This window comes from Populus nigra, chromosome 1, assembly GCF_951802175.1.
Source record: "Populus nigra chromosome 1, ddPopNigr1.1, whole genome shotgun sequence".
Lineage (NCBI taxonomy): Eukaryota > Viridiplantae > Streptophyta > Magnoliopsida > Malpighiales > Salicaceae > Populus > Populus nigra.
The window spans coordinates 4,493,612-4,515,098 of NC_084852.1; the positions used below are offsets into that span (position 1 = coordinate 4,493,612).

At 35.0% G+C, this 21,487-nt stretch overlaps 2 protein-coding genes across 2 annotated transcripts; both read left to right on the plus strand.

The window, feature by feature from the left end:
- The first annotated feature begins 2,069 nt into the window (after positions 1-2,069).
- Positions 2,070-3,880, plus strand: LOC133701009 (serine/threonine-protein kinase WAG1-like). Its single transcript, XM_062124763.1, has one exon. The coding sequence runs from the start codon at positions 2,238-2,240 to the stop codon at positions 3,699-3,701; it is 1,464 nt and encodes a 487-aa protein (XP_061980747.1). The 5' UTR covers positions 2,070-2,237; the 3' UTR covers positions 3,702-3,880.
- Positions 3,881-4,350: 470 nt separating this feature from the next.
- LOC133676842 (leucine-rich repeat receptor-like serine/threonine-protein kinase At1g17230) lies at positions 4,351-6,919 on the plus strand. The gene is made up of 6 exons (XM_062098619.1): positions 4,351-4,432; positions 4,858-5,034; positions 5,566-6,259; positions 6,321-6,445; positions 6,586-6,765; positions 6,840-6,919. The coding sequence occupies exons 1-6, from the start codon at positions 4,351-4,353 to the stop codon at positions 6,917-6,919; spliced, it is 1,338 nt and encodes a 445-aa protein (XP_061954603.1).
- Positions 6,920-21,487: the final 14,568 nt, after the last annotated feature.

Consider the following 21,487-nt stretch of genomic DNA (forward strand, 5'->3'; position numbering starts at 1 on the left):
TTAAGGACTATAATATATTTCTACTAATTAATTTATAGTATTTTTCATATTTCTCTATAAATAATAAGTTATGCCTCTTATTATTGAGTTGTTGTCTGTTAGATAGAAAAATTACGTTAGTCATAGAATAAAAAGTTAGCACCTGCACCCTAGGTATAATAATCCGTCTCTTCTAAATAGGGAGAAGATTTCTCATTTATAGTTTGTGTGGATTACTATTGGAGGCGGACAATTGAATGGTTTATATTTTGCAACAACTCAGCCTTTAAAGAATTATTTAAAGCCGAATAAGATCAGATCTTCAAGTAATAAATCGCTAAACAATTCTAGATCTATCTAACGAGATCTTAGAGATTATAAAATAATTTTATTTTATTATTTCTACTGTGTGTATGATATTTGAGAACCCAACAATATGATTATTGTGATTATTAATTTAACATGATAATAAGAACTCATGATGTAGTTAATTAGCAAACAAGTTATATTTTCCAATATAATTTTCTTTATATATGTATAAAAAACTCTTGTATTATAAAAGGAATACATACAAAAAAAGTATATTTCTTTTAATTATTTCTCACCACAACCGTTTGATTCAATTGCATTAGATATTTCTAGTTGAATCAAATAAGATACTAACTCGACTAACTATATCATATATCATATTTTTATCATTTTATTAAATTTGATCAGATAAATATCTTATAAAAACTCAAAATGCTACAAATTTAATAAAAATAGTTAATTCTCGATTATCAAGAAGTTAACTTAATGACTCAAAGGCTCCTTTTCGGATAGGTTCGAGCCAATTTAACAACAATGTTTATCTTTGTTTCATTTTTTTGTTAAAAAAAATACTGGGTGACGTAGACTTGTCGAAGTTGAAACAAGATAAAGAGACAAATGAACAGTATTACATGACTCGGTGCTGGTACAATTACAGGAAGTGTGAACTCAAATGGGCATATTTCGGATCCCATTATGAACGATGATAAATCCATGCATCACCTTGTCGACAAACCAGGTAGACAACACTTTATTGCTGTCCTCGTAAATTTTGTTGAAACTGACCTAACCCTAATAAAAAACAAGTAACAAGTTAATATCAAAGTCATAACTTAAAGGAAGTGTCTGCACAGAGCCGACTACTTAGCAGTTGCCAGCCTCCTCGCTCGGTTCCCTATCTCCTTTGTTTGTGTTCAGTGCAATTTATTTTGCACAGAATCCAACACCACTACGCGGTTGCTCCCCCCCTTCTTAATTCTTGGAACCACCCTCTCTGACTTTTTGCCTAATTAAGCCATTTTTCTTGGCACAAATTGTTTTTTATTTCTCGAGGTTTTAGCTGTTTATGCCGCACAAGCCTTTCGGCTTCTTATACCACAACGTGGTGTTTCTTCCCTTCGAAGTTACATACGTGGTAGAAATTCTTGCATGGATTTTAGAAGTACACAAATTGAGTTTATTTTGAGTTGTTACTTTACTTTTCTAATAATTTATTACTTAAATAATGTTATTTATAGATTCGATTCTTATAAAAGTTAGTGAAAGAATAAACCTTTTTTTTTCCATCGAATTCCACTTTATATACAAAATGTCTTTACTATATTCTAAAACAGTATGGTAAAAATTTTTTATTGGAAGATTATTTAGCCTATATTATATTTGAAAATATAATATATTTTAAAGACAACCGATATTTAAAAACATGATTGGTTCAACCTATGCTAATTTTCAAATATTTTTTTAATCTATGTTATTCTCCCAAAATTTTTATTATTTTTATGATTTATTACTGATTTTTCTATTTTCTAAGTGTTTAATCATTTTTGAAGTTCTATTCTTGAAATTATCATTTAAAAAATGTATATTTTTTATAGTATATATCTAGTTGATATATGAATGTGTTTTTAAGATTGCTTGAAATAGAATTTAATATATAGATTATCATAAAAAATTACTGTGGTTGAATAAATGAAAATATATTAAATGTGCCCGTCAAAATCTTATAGCATAAGGATCCATTAAAAACAAGAAATTTGCAATTGGGTCAACCTATCAGCATCTTCCATTTGCTTTCCATCTCCATCTCCTGCTCTCTATCTCTATTTTGGTCAACCAACCACCATATTTAATTACCTTCACCTCCTCCCCTCTCCCTCTTCTTTATAAGCCAGCCGGCCGGCCCTTATATCCCCAGCTCATTACTCCAATTTTCTCCACACGCTAAAACCATGGATATTGAAGAAACCCAGCTTCATCGCTGCCCATCTGATACCGATCTTGATTTCAGCTTCACCTCCACTGCCACTGACCGCACTTTCGCCTCCTCAAGTGCACGTTCTAGTCTAACTCTCAGCTTCAACGACGGCCTTTCCACCACCACAATGACAACAACAAGCTCTCTCCACCACCGAAAATGTGATCAGCATTGGTCAGCTATAAAAACAGCCACCAGCCTCTCAACAGATGGCAGACTCCACCTCCGCCACCTCAAACTCCTCCGTCATCTTGGTACCGGAAATCTTGGCCGGGTCTTTCTCTGCCAACTTAGAGACTTCAACAATGCAAACTTTGCTTTGAAAGTTATGGATAAAGATTCTTTAACCAAGAAAAAACTATCTCAAGTTCAGATGGAAGGTGAGATTCTCTCCATGCTAGACCACCCTTTCTTGCCTACACTCTATGCCCATCTTGAAGTCTCTCATTACAGCTGCCTTTTGATTGATTATTGCCCGAATGGAGACCTTCACTCTCTGCTACGTAAACAGCCTGCTAACCGGTTACCGGTTCAGGCTGTTAAGTTCTTCGCTGCTGAGGTCTTGGTAGCTTTGGAGTATTTGCATTCCCTAGGTGTTGTTTACCGGGATCTAAAGCCGGAGAACATATTATTACGTGAAGATGGTCATCTAATGTTGTCTGACTTCGATTTGTGCTTCAAAGCTGATGTTGTCCCCACTTTTGATAGAAGGGTCCACAGAAAAAGAATGGCGGGGTCCATGAGAAGAGGGGGTGATTGTTTTGGTACGTTTAGCCGGAGGGGAGTAGTGGAGGAGGAAGTGGTGGAGGAGGAGTTTGTGGCGGAGCCCACGGAAGCTTTGTCGAGATCATGTGTTGGGACCCATGAGTACTTGGCTCCTGAGTTGTTGTCTGGAAATGGTCATGGTAATGGAGTGGATTGGTGGGCTTTTGGGGTTTTGGTCTATGAATTATTGTATGGAACGACACCGTTTAAGGGAGGGAATAAAGAGAGCACCTTGCGCAATATAGCATCGAGTAAGCACGTGAACTTCCATGTGATGGCAGGGGAAGGTAAAGGAATGGAAGAGGCTAAGGATCTGATCGAGAAGTTGTTAGTCAAGGATCCAAGGCAGAGGCTAGGGTGCACCAAGGGTGCCACAGATATTAAAAGACACCCTTTTTTTGATGGGATCAAGTGGCCTTTGATAAGGAACTATAAGCCACCTGAGGTTCGGGGGCTTGTGGCAAAAAAAGGGAAGAGCCACTCAAGTGGTCACGTACTAGGGGGTGCTTCATCCCCTAGGAGGAAGTGTTGGTGGAGGCTGTGGAAGAAGGGTGGCGGCGGTCTTGGCAACTTGTTGAGAAATAAGGGATCAAGTCCAAGATATTATCTTTTGAATAACAACCAACATTACAATGGTAATTATCATCATTATAAGGTTAGGAAATGTGCTTAGTTGATTAATCAGTAAGGGTATCTCAAATCATACATTTAGCTTTGAGGACTTTGTATAATTAGATCATAGAAGGGTGACGAGATATGTCAATTTTGGAGAGGTACCTTATTATTTTTCTTTTACACACTGTACATGGATCGGATTACTATTAATGAAGATTCATACTTTTAGTTGTTGAATTTTGTCCCTGTTGAAATACACACGCAGTCGGTACTCATGACTCATGAGTAGTGATCATCTTCTTTTCCAAATCGATCCATCCTTTCCTCAAAGTAATGCAAGTTTTCAACAGCAAATGTCATTTTGGCGTTTAGGATGAGGTTGATTTTTCAGGTCATGAGGGAAAAAAAAAACTAAATAATATATAAATCCTGCTTGGATTAACAAGTTCATCTGTTAAATTTGTGATCCAAAACATAACTCATGTATTTTAATTTGAAATAGTTTGATATTAATCCGGCTAAACTTATGTGATATAATGCAATAATTTATAATTTGATTAACCTTGTCAAATCTTAAAGAGGTTTTGCTAATCAAACTAATCCAGGTACAAAATGAACCCTCTTGAATGTTTGACAATTGAAGGGATGTGAGGTAAACACAGCAATTATTTCCATGCCAGTAAGAGGTCCAAGTCCAAGTTTCTGTAATGGGGCAGGCAACAGTTGAAGCCTCAATATGGGAACATTTGCAAATAGGGCCAGGTCCTAAACAATCTAGGAAAATTTGCTGTAAGTTTGTTTAAAATCTTTTTTTATTTACTTTCTTGAATAAATTCTAACCAAGAAGGGAAGACACACAGATCACGGTCTAGAAGCAAATCATTACACGATGAAAAATGCAATGGCAGGTCTAACAACAATGGTGGAGAAGAAAGAATGTTATTGATTGATGATCAAAGAATTTCCATAGAAAGTCTGTCGTTGGTCCTGACAAGAATCTTCATAGCTGGAATTCATTGGACTCAACTCCTTGGATTTGGAAGGGGGTGGGTTGTTCTACCAATCTTAAGGTAACTTCTTTGAATCTCCATGGCCTTAATTTGTCTGGTAGTTTGTCTACAACTGTAAGTATATGTAGTAATCTCCCTGGTTTAGTTGAGAAATGTCTCCTCTAACTTCTTTTCTGGTCCCATTCCTCAATATATCTTGGTCAGTGTCGCAGTCTGGACAATTTCCAGCACATTTGTGCTCACTTAACACTCTTAAGCTGCTTTATTTCTGCGAGAACTACATATTCGGAGAAGTCTCTAGGGAGATAGGAAATTGGACTTCACTCGAAGAGCTTGTCATCTATAGCAATAATCTCACAGGCACAATTCCTGCATCAATCCGTGAGTTAAAACATCTTAGGGTCATCTGGGCAGGTGTGAACTCCTTCACGGGTCCAATACGTACCACCTGAAATTAGTGAATGTGAGACCTTAGAGATACTCCGGTTGGCACAGAATAGCTTCCGAGGTTCTCTTCCAAAGGAGCTTCAGAAATTTCAAAATCTTACCACTTTGATCCTTTGACAAAACCTTTTATCTGGGAAGATTCCTCCTGAGATAGGAAATATCAGTAACCTAGAGGTGCTTGCATTGCATCAAAATTCCTTTAGTGGTTTTCTTCCAAGAGAACTTGGCAAGCTATCGCAGCTATAGAAACTTTACATATATACCAGCCTGTTGAATGGAACAATTCCTCGGGAACTAGGAAATTGCAGTGGTGCTCTTGAGATAGATCTTTCTGAGAATTGGGTTGTATTCCTAATCTCCGCTTGCTTCACCTTTTTGAGAAAAACCTTCAGGGAAGTATTCCCAGGGAACTTGGAGAGTCCACACGGTTACAAAACATTGACCTGTCTATAAATAATCCGACAGGTACAATTCCTCTAGAGTTTCAAAACCTAACAAATCTAGAGGAGTTGCAGCTTTTCAGCAATTATCTTGAGGGTCATATTCCTTTCCTCATTGGGTATAATAGTAACCTCTCTGTCCTTGACTTATCTGACAACAATATTGTTGTTAACATACCTTCATACCTATGCAAGTATGAGAAACTGATGTTTTTGAGCCTTGGATCAAATAGGTTGTCTGGAAACATCCCTTTTAGTCTGAAAACTTGCAAGTCTCTTAAACAGCTAATGCTAGGTGGTAACCTGCGTATTCGAAGTCTCCCTGTTGATTTATATCAACTTCAGAATCTTTCTTCTCTTGATATAAATCAAAATCGATTCTCCGGGTCTCTACCCCCTGGTGTAGGCAAGCTCGGGAATTTGAAGAGGTTGCACTTGTCAGATAACTATTTTACTAGGAAAATTCCTCCTGAGATAGGAAACCTGACACAGCTTGTTGCATTCAACATTTCTTCCAATTGGCTCTCAGGAGATATCCCTCGTGACTTGGGAAATTGCATGGGACTTCAGAGGCTTGATCTTAGTCGGAACCAATTCACAGGCTCTGTTCCAGAAGAAATTGGCAAGCTAGTGAACGTAGAAATCCAGAAGCTTTCAGACAACAGATTGACCGGAGAAATTCCAATTACCTTAAGCAGTCTAAGCAGACTGACAGAGCTGCAAATGGGAGGAAATCTTTTTTTCTGGTGCCATACCTGTCGAGCTTGGTCAACTTGATAGTCTTCAGATTGCTCTCAACATTAGCCATAATCGTCTTTCTGGTACAATTCCCAATGATTTAGGGAAATTTCAGCTGTTAGAATCACTCTACTTGAATGAGAACCAACTTGTTGGTGACGTTCCTGGCATCTTTCAGTGAGCTGTTCAGCCTTCTAGCCTGCAATCTTTCTAAAAGTAACCTGGTAGGACCAGTGCCAAATAATCCTGCATTTCTACGAATGGACTCTCACAAACTTTGCTGGCAACAATGGCTCGTGCAAATCAGGTTCGTACCATTGTCATCCAGTGATCCCATTTCCTACTCCTAACAAAAACTGGATGAAGGAGAGTTCATCCAGAGCGGAACTATTGGCCATTATTTCTGGTGCTATTGGGTTACTTTCTCTGTTTTTCATAGTGGGAATTTGCTGGGCTATGATGCGTCGTCAACCTGCTTTTATTCCTCGTAAAGATGCAACAAGGCATGATGTGGTAGACAATAATGACCTTCTGGTAAATATGTTACTGGAAATTTTGCAGAAGATGCAGTTATAGGAAGGCGAGCCTATGGCACAGTGTACAAGGCTTTTATGGCCGATGGTGAAGATGTTGGGTTCTGAATATGTTATACACTCAGTGTAAATAACAAATCAAAATTATTTGGGAGTTTTTAGAATATTGTTAGATTAATTTAAAATTATTTAGGGATTTATTATATAAAAAATTGATTTTAATTTGCTTTGAATAATTTTTTAAAAATTAGGTTATCACAAACAACAAGTCGTCTAATTTTCTGGTTTCTAACGGTAATCCACATAAACTACTAATTAGAAATCTAAGAGATTTTTATGCCTAAAAAGCTAGATTTTTATTGTATTACTTATGTAGTTTTTTCACAATCACTAAAAATAAGAGGCATTGCTTACTATTTATAGAGAAATATAAAAAACCCTATAAATTGATAAAATATCAATTTGCTCTCTATATAATATTCATATATTAATTCAAGATAATTTTAGAAATTAACTCAATCAAGTCCTTACTTGATTTTTCTAGGTCTAGAAATATAATCTATATATAAATTATATTCTAGTCCTTAATTTTTAAAATATATTTTAATCAAATCATACTTAATTAAATCATTTCAGTTTAATTTTTTATTGATAGTTTTTAATATATGTGACCCATTAAGTTCTTAATATATTGATCCAAATATAAATTATAATTTTAATTAAGTAAAATTAAATAAATTAAACAATTTAATTTATTATCAATTCAACAATTGATTAATTTATATTTGAAGATCGGGTGCATTGTTTAGCAATATGTCATGATCTCCTAAATATTAAAACAGTTATTAGTGGTTTGACTTAACCTTTCAGTAATTGATTTTTAAATGTAATTAATATCATTTCATCAATAATGTTCTAATTTAACATTAAAACATGAAGTATGTTTGTCATGTTAAATCATGTTTATTCTTTACATAATAGTCATTGATCGTTTGAATAAGATTTGAAACATTTTTCAAATCTCATTCCACCTTGACCAAAGATTTCTCAGTTAATATCATTTCATCAATAATGTTCTAATTTAACATTAAAACATGAAGTATGTTTGTCATGTTAAATCATGTTTATTCTTTACATAATAGTCATTGATTGTTTGAATAAGATTTGAAACATTTTTCAAATCTCATTCCACCTTGACCAAAGATTTCTCAGTTAATATTATTTTAAAACATATGAAATATTTTTTCTAATTCATTTAGGGTGATGAATCCTCTTTTGATCACTTGAGTATCTTCATATAGTTTATGTTATACTTAATGTCTGTCCTTTTGTTATCTCAATTAAGATAACATGTAACATAAACAAAGCATAATATTCTCTATATAAAATAAATTAATGATCTCACGTTTAAGGATCACTTACGTGGCCGTTACAAGAGCCTTTCTATACATATAGATGATCTTTTCATATGAAGTTCTCATATGGGTCAATCAAGTATACATATGTTATAATAAATACCTATATATTAGTTTTATGTATCCTTAATACCTCAGCTTATGAGAACAACTGCTTCTTGTCATAAAAAAATATATAATATGTACACTATTCTATGACTCTAATGAATATCTAATATTTAAGAGAGTATTGATCAAGAATATTTTAGGAATAATGGTTTGATGCAATAAAAATCTTATAATTATAACAACTTTATAATTTTTTTTACAAAGTATTTTTGTCTTATGAATTTTATCTTTACTCTTAATCCATAAATCAAATATTAGATTCATCAATCTAATATGATTATTAAAAATAAATAAAGTTTTTATTAATAATAAATATATATATATATATTTATATAAATATAATAATATCACATGTAACTAATCAATTAGCTATATCACATACTAAACTAATAGAGGTAATCACCGTAAAAAAGCTGAAGTCTCACTGTGAAGTAGCTAGTTGTGACCACAACTTCCGTTCTGAGATATTGACCCTCGGAAACATTAGACACCATAATCTTGTTAAGCTCTTTAGCTTCTGCTACTATCAGGACTACAATATTCTCCTATATGAATATATGACAAATGGGAGCTTTAGAGATCACCTTCTTGGTAGTGTCCAAACATGTTCACTGGACTGGAATGCTAGATATAATATTGGTCTTGGAGCAGCAGAGGGTTTGTGCTATCTCCATTATGATTGCAAGTTGAACAAAATTTTGTTGGATGAAGTACTTCAAGCTCATGTAGGAGACTCTAGCTTGGTGAAGTTGATTGATTTTCCCTGCTCAAAATCCATGTCTACTGTTGCAGGTTCAAATGGTTATTGTAGTTGTTTTAAAATAAAGAAAGAAGAAACAGAGTATTGTTAGCAGTAAAGAAAATAGAAAATGAGAGCAACATATTTTGAAGCTGAAAACTGAATACAATTAACGTCTGAAGCATTACAATTTAAAGATTGATTAATAACAACCCACTAACATCATGGTCCTAAGATTACGCCATGATCACAATCATGAATAACAAAAGAAATAACTGATACCAAAGAAATAGCAACAGCTTTGAAACAGTAAAACAAACTAAACAGTGTTTATGACTCAACATTAGCAATCCACATTAGCAGTCCTAAACACATCTTCTAACACTCCTTCTTGATTTAGGAACTGCAAACTCCAAGTTTTGTCCTCAGAAATTCAAACTTGCTAACTGGCAGAGGCTTGGTGAAAATGTCTGCAGCCTGATCTTCTGTTTTGCAGTAGATAAGAACAATAACTCCATCTTTCTGTACTTCCCTTAAGAAGAATAACTTAATGTTAAAATGCTTAGTTTTGCCATGAAATACAGGATTATGAGAGATAGCAATAACAGCTTGGTTGTCAATAAGAATCTTCGTGCTTTCCTTCTGCTCCAAGTTAAGATCAATTAAAATCTTCTTCAGCCACAAAGCTTGATTAACAGCAGCAGTTGCAACAACAAACTCTGTTTCAGTAGTGGATTGAGCTACAGTTTCTTGTTTTTTTAAGTACCATGAAAAAAAATACCAGAACCATGTGTAAAACAGTAGCCTGAAGTGCTCCTTAAATCTTTAATGGAACCTCCCCAATCACTATTTGAGAAACCAACCAGCTTGAACTCTTTGCTCCTTGTGAATTTAATGCCAAAATTACATATGCCTTTGACATATCTAATTACACTCTCTGCAGCCTTGAGATGCAATTGGCTTGCACAGTGCATAAACCGAGACAAGATGCTTACAACATTCAAAATGCCAGGCTGAGTTGCTGTGAGGTACATTAAGCAACCAATCAGACTTCTAAAATATACCTGATCAATCTTATCTATTCCATCTTCGTTACAGAGCTTTTCCTTTTGGTTCATGGGAGTGCTCATTTCTTTGCATTCTTCAAGTTTAAACTTCTTTAGAATCTCCTTGGTGTGTTTCTTTTGACAGATAAATACTTCATGTTCATCATGTTTAATTTGCATTCCAAGAAAGAAAGTCATCAAACCGAGATCTGTCATCTCAAAAACCTCCATCATCTCTAACTTAAATTTCTCCACAAGACTTGTGTTGTTTCCTGTCATAAGCAGATCATCCACATATAGTGAGGTAATAAAAATGTTAGCTCCATTTTGCTTGACATACAATGTTGATTTAGAGAAGCTTTTAGCAAATCCCAAGTTCTGTAGATGTTCATCAATTGTATTGTACCAAGCTCTTGGAGCTTGCTTCAATCCGTAGAGAGCCTTCTTAAAAAGACAAACTTTGTCTTCTTCTCCTTCTTTTACATAGCTTTCTGGTTGCTCTATATAAATCTCCTCCTGCAAAAAACTATTCAAGAATGTTGACTTGACATCTAACTGCTACACCTTCCAATTCTTTTGTGCTGCAACGGTAAGTAAGAGTCTGATAGTATCGAGTCTAGCTACTGGTGCGAATGTATCTGAGTAATCCACACTGAATATTTAAGCATATCCTTTGACCACGAGTTTGGCTTTATGCTTATTGATTGAGCCATCAGCATTAAGCTTGGTTCTGTACACCCACTTGACTTCAATTACTTTTCTGTTTTGGGGTCGATTAACCAACTCCCATGTTTTGTTCCTTTCAATCATGAACAATTCCTCCTTCATTGTAGCAATCCAATTTTGATTCATCTTGGCTTCTTCAAAATCTGCAGGTTCACACACAGCAATGTTGCATCTTTGATAAACATCAAAAAGTAGGCTTGTGCCTCTGATAGAAGTCTCATCTGTCTTGACATTCTGCCAGTCTCCTATGCTTTGTTCCTCTGTGTCTGGAACAAAAAACTTGATCTTTGGCTCTGTTAAAGTTGAATCTATCTTCGTTGCATCATCCCAGCTCCACTCTTCATCTTCCATAAAGTGCACATCCCTGCTTATAACAATTTTTCCAGTTTATGGCTGGAAAACTTTATAAGCTTTTGCAACCAAGCTATAGCCAATGAAGATGCCTGAAAGTGCTCTTTAGTCTAGTTTATCTCTCTTGGTCTGTGGAACAAAAGTGAAGCACAAACATCCAAATATTTTAAGGAAATTCAAAGATGTTTTATAACCATACCATGCCTCAAAGGGTGTTTGATCCTTTACAGCTCTTGTTAGAAGTCGGTTTTGTAGAAAAATAGCAGTGTTTGCTGCTTCTACCTAGAACTTCTTTGGTAGATTCTTCTCATGCAACATACATCTTGTCATCTCCAAAATGAATTTGTTCCATCTCTTATTCACTCCATTTTTTTATGGAGTGTATGGAGCGATTAATTGATGTTGAATGCCTACCTCCTCACAGAAACTGTTGAATGAGTTAGAGGTGTACTCCTTACCATTGTCTGATCTAAGAATTTGAATTTTATTGCCACTCTCGTTTTCAACTCTGGCTTTAAAGTTCCAAAAAACTTGAGCCACCTTTAACTTGTGCTTCAAAAAGAAAATCCAACACATACGGGAGAAATCATCAATGAATACAACATAATAGAGACTTCCATTTAGAAAAGGTGTTCTTTGTGGGTCTGCAATATCTGTATGAATCAATTGCAGCTTTTTTGTTGCTCTCCATGTTACTTTGGGAAATGGTTTCCTACTTTGCTTTCCAGACTGACATGCTTTGCAATTGGGAATGTGATCATCAAGTGCTGGAAGATCATTTGCCATCATCTTAGATTTCATCTACAACAGCCCCTTATGATGATAGTGCCCGAGCCTCTTGTGCCAAACTTCTGTGATATTTTCTTTGATTGGGAAAGCAGTTTGCTCCTCCTCCAATGGATTTAGAGCAAAGCTTTTTCCTTCATTTTTACTTTAAAAATATCATGGCCATCTGCATTTTTAATCAAACAACTTTTGTCTTCGAACACAACTTTATAACCTTTTTCAATTAGTTGTCCAACACTAAACAAGTTTTGATCAATTTCATGAACATACAACACATCAGAAATGAACTTTGTACCTGAACAGGTTGAAATTGCAATTGTTCCCTTTCCTTCTACAGTTATGTACTCGCCATTTCCAATTCGAACTTTTGACTTGTTTGAGCTCCTTAGTTCTCTGAATAGATCCTTGTCATATGTCATGTGGTTAGTACAACCACTGTCAATAAGCCAACTCTTACTTGATTTAATGCCAGAGAAACATATAGCCACAAACAATTGATCTTCCTCCTCTTGATCAACAATTTGTGCCTTTTCACCATGTTGTTGATTTTTGCTCTTACAGATAACAGCTTCATGCCCCATCTGGTTGTATTTTTTGCACTTGGCATCTGGTCTTTTCCAGCATTTAAAATGTGGATGAGATTTTCTATTACAATGCTGGCATGGAGGATAAGATCCCTTCTTGTTTCCAGTATTGCTCCTGTTGTTGTTGGCCTTAAAATCTCCATTTAAACCTTGATGCATGGTTGTTAAAAATGCGTTTTAACTTGTAAAATCGTACAATTTTACGAGTTAAAACCCATAAAATGTGTAGAAACGGAGGCAAAACTCGAAAATCATTAAAATCACACAAAACCACTTCAAAATCGCATAAAACCGTAACAACTCACAAAAATGTTAAAAACATTACATTTTCACGATTAACCAAAATGTCACTGGACCGAATGCAAAATTAGAAATGCAAAAATTTTTAACTTCATCCATGTCTCACAATCTCTTTTCTTTCCCAATTCCCACCCGACCAGGCGACCATCCTCACCCTACTGGTGACTTCGTCCCTGTCTCACACTTTTCCTGACTCCAGACTTTGTCCAATCGTCCCCTCCCTGTCTCACACTCTTCTAATCTCCCTGACTCCCTTCCCCTTTTCCCTTTCCCCTTTCCCCAGCAAATTAAGAAATCACTTCCCCCCGATCCGGAGCGTTCTTGGCGATACGAAGGTAAGAATTGATTCTCAATCCCAAGCTTTGTTTTTTTCTGTCTAATAGTGGTGATTAGAGGCAAAAAATGATTTGGGTATGCTGTGAAATTCACTGTTTATCTTCTAGGTATTTTTTCAAAGGGGGAGTGGTGTTGCACTGCTACTAGTAATTTCATGTGCAGCTTTGTTTATCTTCTGTGAAGCTTTCTAACAATAGTTTACTGCTGTGTGTTGTGATTTCTTTTAATATTCACCTATACTCTATTTGATCTTACTTGCTTTGTTGTTACAGATTTTGTAATTCTGCAATCTGTATAGACAACGATTCAGCGAAGCAAAAAAGCAATGAAGCAATGAAGCTTTCCAATTTCTAGGATTGCATGTATTCTGTAAATCCAAAAACTGTAAACTTTAGGGCAATTGATGCACCTGTTTGGAATGCCTTTTGCATTTAATTTATCTAGGCTTTTTGTGTATTACTGGATAGCAATTTAATGCGGACTGCATCTCTCAAATGATATCATTTAGCAAGGCTTTGATTTGGTGATATTTGGTTTGCACTGTATTGAGTGTATTGTGTTTTTTTTTTTCAGGAGAGAGGGTGTAACCATTTGCATGCTTTGGCATTGCACTTGTTCTTTCATATTTCCTTGTCAGAATCGTGTCCAAGATATAACCTAGATGCTATGAGTTGATGATTACTACACTAGTTTTTGTTTCAGTGATTGAGGCATTTCATTAAGCTTTTTTGCCAGTATATCAATCAGTTAAATATGATGAACAATCATTTTAAGTAATACAATTGGTCTCCTTTAGCTTCCTTATTCCTTTGTTTTGCCAAATCATGCAAACGTGCACCCATTCCACTACCATTTTTAGCTTGATCTTGATACATGGAGTTGTTGGATTCGGAAACTTCTTAATCATTGTCCTGATCTACCTAGTGATATATAACCTTTAGGCTTGTCTAGGCATGCTTATACTTGAACTTTTATTTTCTACTATTCAGATTGCTTGAATTTTTCCCATAAGAGTGGTGTGTGAATGTATAATCTTAATTATGTCCAACATTATAGTAAGAGTGGTTTTGAACTGTAGGATACATGGCATCTAAAAAAACTATAATTGGCAATAAACTTGACGTGGGATGGCAATATGGTATAGATGTTGATAAGAATTCAAAAGGAGTGCAATGCAAGTTTTGTCAGAAAATTATTAGTGGAGGCATTTACCGTTTCAAGCATCATTTAGCTTACACTCAAAAGGATGTTGAGCTATGCCAGCAAGTACCAGAAGATGTAAAGAATATAATTTTGAATGTTCTGGTGAAAAATCAAGAAGCATCTGAGAAGAAAAGAAAGACTTTCCAATATATTGGAAAAGTGAAGATAATGATGAAGGGAATGAAATTACCTCAGTGGACAAAGGAAAAAGAGTAGCGAGTGGGAGAGGAAGTACACAAACCACCATCAATCAGCTGCTAAAAAAGGATTTTAGAGAAGAAACATGTCAACAAATTGCAAGATTTTTCTACACCAGTACAATTCCATTTAACTGTATGAAAAACCCTGAATTTGTTAAGGCACTTGAATTGGTTGCAAAGTATGGGCCAGGTTTTAAGCCTCCATCCTACCATGATATTAGAGAGAAGTATTTGAAGTAAGAAGTAGATCACACGATCAACTTGCTTGAGGAGTACAAGTTAGAATGGAAAAAAACAGGTTGCTCAATAATGTCTGATGGATGGATTGATAAGAAAAGGTGTTCTATTTGCAACTTTTTGGTTAATAGTCCTAAAGGGACAAATTTTTTTTTAATCATCCGTAGATACCTCTAATATATCCAAGACAGCTGATAAAGTATTTGAGATGTTGGATGCTATTGTGGAGAGGATTGGAGAGGAAAATATAGTGCAAGTAGTCACTGACAATGCTGCAAATTATAAGGCAGTAGGGCAATTGTTGATGGGAAAAAGAAAATGATTGTTTTGGACACCATATGCTGCCCATTGTATTGACTTGATATTGGAAGATTTTGAGAAGAAACTAGAGGTCTATTAAGTAACTATTGCTAATGGGAGGAGAATCACCTCATATATATATTCAAGAGCTATTCTCATTTCTATGCTCAGACACTTTACAAAAGGAAAGGATTTGATTAGGCCTGTTGCCACTAGATTTGCTACTGCATACTTAACTCTTGGATGTTTGAGTGATTGTAAGATACAGCTGATGACAATGTTTACTTCCATCCAATGGAGGTCATATAGGTTTTCAAAAACAGAAGAAGGCAAGCGAATTCAAAGTTGTGTTGTAGACAACAAGTTTTGGCATGATGTTACTACATGTATTAAGGCAGCATATCCTCTAATAAAAGTTTGATTAGTTGATTTAGATGAGAAACCAGCTATTGGTTTTACATATGAAGCAATGGATCAAGTAAAAGAGAAGATACAAGTGAATTTTGGTTTTGTGGAAAAAAAAGGTATTAATTATATATCTTGCTAATTATTTATTTACTACTATCAGTTGATTATAATGTTTACCAGCTAGGTCATGTAATGTTGATGATAATATTCTTATTTTTATTTTGTAGTTATATGCCTATATGGAATATCATTGATGCAAGATATGAACTTCAACTTCACAGACCTTTACATGCAGCAGCATATTATTTGAATCCTCATAATCATTATAATTCTAATTTTAAAGTTAATGCCAACATTAAAATTGGATTATATCAATGCTTAGAAAGGATGGTGTCCGATGCAAGTGAAAGGTGTAAAATTGACTTGCAACTTGATTCATTCAATGATGCAAGTGGGTTGTTCGGTATTGAGGCTGCCAAGATAACAAGGGATAAAAAGACTCCAGCTAAATGGTGGGATTCTTATGGGGATGAATGTCCAGAGCTACAAAAATTTGCAATTCGAGTTTTAAGCTTGACTTGTAGTTCATCTGGATGCGAGCGAAACTAGAGTGCATTTAAGATGGTAAGTTTTTTCCTTTTTAATTTTAATGTTTTTATATTTTATAAGAATCTTATATGCTATTAATTTGAATTGCTTACATAGGTTCATACAAAACGAAGAAATCATTTGCACCAGAAAAAAATAAATGACTTGGTATTTGTAATTTGCAATCTAAAATTAAATGACAACCAAGTCAAAAGGCAAGCTAATGATTTTGGTGAAGTTTTTGATCATCTCTCATCTGATGATGATTGGATAACTGAGGGAGAGAAACATGATGGTTTATCCAACTTTGATTTGCTTGGTGTCATTGATAGTGCAACACGAAGGAAAAATGGTAAAGAAGATGAAAGTGATGATGAAGAAAATCTTAATGATGTTGGGATGGAGTGTCATGGAACTGAAGATGATTTAGAGATTCAGAATGATGTCAATCCAGATAATTCAAGGAGCTTAGAGTTAAATATTGTTGACAATATTGGTGTTGGTCCTGGTACTAGTAGTGGCACTAATGTTTCTAATATCGGTATTGGTACTAGTAGTAGAAGTAATGTTCCTTTAGATGGTAATGATTTTGATGACCGTTTTAGGAATAATAAGAGAGACAAAGGTAATGAGAGTGTGTTTAGTTTACATGACACACCTACAGACTGTTTGTTTTAGGTGTGTTAACTTTTAGTTATTGAAATACTATGGACATGTATGAATTTTTATTTGAATTATGTATTTTAAGATGTTTGGATATTTGTATTGTTTATTTTACTTTTATTTGAATTATGTATTTTAAGATGTTTGGATATTTGTATTGTTTAAAATATTTTACTTGTGATTTTACGATTTTATTTAAAATATTTTACTTGCGATTTTATGATTTTTAGTTAAAAAATTTTATTTTCGATTTTACGATTCGAGTTTACGAGTCGAGTTTATATTATATGTTCCATGTCGTGTCAAAAAAGCGTTTTTGACAACCTTGCCTTGATGGCTTTTACCCTTATTTTTTTGTAGTTTCTATTCTTTTTATGCTTGACAAATAAGGCTCCCTCAACATCATCTTCTTGCCTGATAGCCCTTCTTTGCTCCTGTGCTTGTAATGTATTCAACATCTCTGACAAAGTGATTTTTGACATATCCTTAGTGTTTCTAAGGATGTAATTGTTGCCTTAAATTTTTTAGGAATCGTTACAAGAATTTTTTGGACAATCCTTGATTTTGGTAGAGACGTGCCAAGTAGTCTGACTCGGCTAGCAATGTTAAGCAGCCTGTCAGAATACTCTTTGATGGATTTAGTCTTTTTCATCTTCTGCAACTCAAAATCACGTATCAAATTCAGCACCTTCATCCCTCAAATCCTTTCATCTCCTTCATATTCGGTCTTGAGATAATCTCATATCTCCTTTGTTGACTCCAGAGACATGATACGAGTAAAGATGGTGGATGAGACTGCAGCAAACAAACAGGCTTTTGTCTTTGATTTTTTCGTTTTCTTCTTCTTATGTGCTTTGATCTGTGCCATGGTGGGATTGTTAGGAAGTGCAGGGATTTCATAGTCTTCTTCCACTGCTTCCCAAGTATGTCTCCATGTGTATTGCCTAAATCTGGTAGTTGTCTCCATCAAACACCGGCGGAGCAATTGATGAGAAACTAGCTTCGGCTTCCATGATGTATCAAACTCACACATAGTCCCTTTAAGAAGAAAGCTCTGATACCAATTGTAGTTGTTTTAAAATAAAGAAAGAAGAAACAGAGTATTGTTGGCAGTAAAGAAAATAGAAAATGAGAGCAATATATTTTGAAGCTGAAAATTAAATGAGAGCAATATATTTTGAAGCTGAAAATTGAATACAATTAACTGAAACATTACAATTTAAAGCTTGATTAATAACAACCCACTAACATCATGGACATCATGGTCCTAAGATTACGCCATGATCGCAATCATGAATAACAAAAGAAATAACTGATACCAAAGAAATAACAACAACTTTGAAACAGTAAAACAAACTAAACAGTGTTTATACTCCACATTAGCAGTCCACATCAGCAGTCCTAAACACATCTTCTAACAGTTACATTGCCCCAGGTACGCCCATCATTTGAAAATAGGAACCGAACAGTTGTCTATCTTGATTGTGCTAAATAATTCAAAGGTATCATGTTAGTAAATGTTTTTTTTTCTTCCTATGTGCAGAATATGCTCACACATTGAAAGTGACTGAGAAATGTAACCTCTATAGCTTCGGAGTAATTCCACTGGAACTGATTACCGGGAACCGCCAGTTCAACATCTAGACCAAGGAGGGGGCCTGGTTATATGGGTTAGAAGATCAATTCATGATTCAGTGTCAACATCTGAGATATTTGATGTCAGAAAAGCACAATAGAGATGTCTCTAGTTCTCAAAACTGCGTTGTCTGCACCAGCACATCTCCACTTAATAGGCCAACAATGAGAGAGGTCATCGCAATGATGATTGATGCTAGGGAGGCATCAGTGAATTCTCCGTCAGAATCCCCTCAGATGAAGACACCTGCCTAATAAGTTTAGAAATGCATTTTTCTTTTCCTTTGTTTTCTCATTTGAAAACATTATGCACGAGGCCCATGCTTCCATTACTAAAATGATTGGTTAAGGTGACAAAAGTTCAAGGTTTTTGCAGATTGAATACAAGGTAAGGGATTTATTTAATCCTACAGAGACTACTTGCAGTTTGAAGACCTTCTTCTGCAATTCATGTGTTGATCCTGTGAGCTCATTACTTGGATATATATATATATATATATATATATATATATATATATATATATATATATATAATTCCTGACAAAGTTTATATTCTCTCATTTGCTTATGCTAATACTTTTATCCTCCCTCAACTGGATATTGGAATATTAATCCCTGTCAGAAAATTAAGCCTCGCTGAATTGGTATAATTAACTTAAAATTACATAGCATCTCTCTATACTTTTCTCGTCCATCTTATGCTTCTCTGTTTATGTGAAAGTTTATTTCACTAGATGATTCAATGCTTGATGTTGATGCCTGTCTGCAACTTGTACACTCCTCTCAGAAACTTGCTAATAAGTTGGCAAACGTCCTACTAGGCCAAGGAAAAATTGAATCCCCATCCCCACTTTGTCCATAGACAATTTCATATCTAAAATCTTGTGTGAAATTTATGTTCTCTACATTAATTTGTTAAAGAAATATGAAGTTGATGTAATTAAAGACATACTTAAAATGATGATAGCCCACTTCTACAAGCCTATGCATTTAAATTAGCAGTACACTGTAAATGATCTTAAATGGTTTACAGAGGTCTTTTTCTGGGCTTCAAGTCCTGCCATCGCCATTAGTTTCCCATAATTAATTCTCTCCATTCATATGAACTTTCTTTGGTGGGATTTGATCTCGATTATTTGGAATGACATTAAAAATACTTTCTGTGATTGTACTTATTCTGCTTGGCATTTGCAGTTGAGATTTTAATGACAACCAACCAAATCAAGTTAAATTAATGCCATGCATGGAGAAGGACAGGAGCCTTTTTGGCATGATAAGGAATCCCCAAAAGGCCAAACCCGAATAAAAAAAAATGTTTGTCCATGTTTTTAAAATACAGAAATTCACGTTAAAATTATCGCAGATACCGACTCATTTTATATTTTTATCTATGTTTTTATCACTTCTGTATTTATCAACCTAGAATACCGAGAGTTGTGGTGCACAGGTTCAAATTCAAACCATGCACCAAGTATAGAAAATGGGCATGTCTTCACTCCTTCAATAACTCAATGATAAAGAGGAAGACAGAGTCTTTTCTTAAGAAAGAAGTCATCTTTTCAAGGTGGAAGATGTATCTTGTTTCCACAAGGCACAAAATACCTATACTAGAAAATGGTATCTTATCTCTTGGACAAAGCATTAAAATGGAACACCAAAATAGCAATTTGTTGAATCTCAAGAAAGAAGTCCATGGTCTTTCCAGGATCACAAAATAGGCAAGGAAGTGTGAATGACAACCTACCTACCATGATATATACCAAGAAAGTAATCAAGGTAGCCATTGTTTGTTTCTCATTAATGCAATTGAAGGACCCTTACTCCATTTGAACATAATGTCCATGCTTCTGAAATCTTATCGTCTCAAAATATCCTCTTCTTTCCTGTTACCAGCCCACAGAAGCACTAACCACCATCCAGTAGCACCTGGTTTTTAACATTTCCTCCCCCTTCTCTCTCTCTGTCATGCTATTGGCGCCCCTTGTTTTTTTGCAGCTCTGACAAAGCCAAATTGGCCTTTAGTATCAAGTAAGGGAAGTAGCTCTCTCAGCAAATGAAGCACTTCTATCTTATGCTGCTGTGTATTATCCATGATCAGTATATTTAATTAGTTCCAACAGATTTGGCATGCAATTGAATGAGCAAGCCCTGGCCAATGAGATATCAAGTCGATCCTCTTAGTTGTGTAAAAGAAGAAGAACAAGGCTTAAGAGCACTTCAGCCAGCAGCATTAATTATATATTGATGCTATCTTCAGGATGGTTCCAGCACCACGAGACAGGTTAAATCCAAGGAAGGATCTTAGCCTTCGACAAAGTTCCAATGCATTATTATTCTATTTCTTTAGTTGATTGACATCTTTCCCGTAAAGAGGGCATTGAGAATTATCTAGTTGCATGTATTCCAGAACACCCTATTTTGTTTAGATATCATTCAACAATATTCATTAAATGATAGGCATTTTTTTCCACATAGAATCCATGCAGATTTTTCTTGTTGCCTGCATTGCATCAATCAACCTATCAAATTACTGTGTTTGAAACATTTATCCATCATCTTCAACAAAGAATCAACAGTGCTTTCTTCAAGTAATTCAATGCCTTTTTTTTAAAAAAAATAAGGTTTCCAGTTCGAGCTTGTATATGAAATACACTATTATATTATTGGAAGAGTTTTATTTTTTAATAGATCGACTGAGTTCAACTGAATTAGTTGGGTCTAATGAATTTTCAGATACTGGATTGATTTAGACAGAAAAATATCATCTCCAATAGGGATCTTTACTTAGTTTATTCAATTCGATCAGTAACACTAATGATCTATCCAGCTCAACCGATCCAATGAATTTTCAGATACCAAAAAAATATCATCTCCAGCAGGGATCTTTACTTAATTAGTTATTCAAGTCTAGTTTATTCAATTCGAACAGTAACACTAATGATTCTGTTGTGTCGCTCAGTCCGTGTTCCTTGCTGATGTAATCTTAGGCTGGCACGATCTCACTCTCATTTTTCTCTTGCGTTCCCTCTCCTTGCTCTCTCTTCCTCCAAG

Bases quoted from the DNA above. Each gene is read 5' to 3' on its own strand.
- LOC133701009 (XM_062124763.1), top strand. From the start codon at position 2,238: ATGGATATTGAAGAAACCCAGCTTCATCGCTGCCCATCTGATACCGAT.
- LOC133676842 (XM_062098619.1), top strand. From the start codon at position 4,351: ATGGGGCAGGCAACAGTTGAAGCCTCAATATGGGAACATTTGCAAATA. The intron at 5,035-5,565 runs GTGAGTTAAAAC...ATAATCCGACAG, and splicing joins CACAATTCCTGCATCAATCC to GTACAATTCCTCTAGAGTTT. The intron at 6,766-6,839 runs GTAAAGATGCAA...GAAATTTTGCAG, and splicing joins TCAACCTGCTTTTATTCCTC to AAGATGCAGTTATAGGAAGG.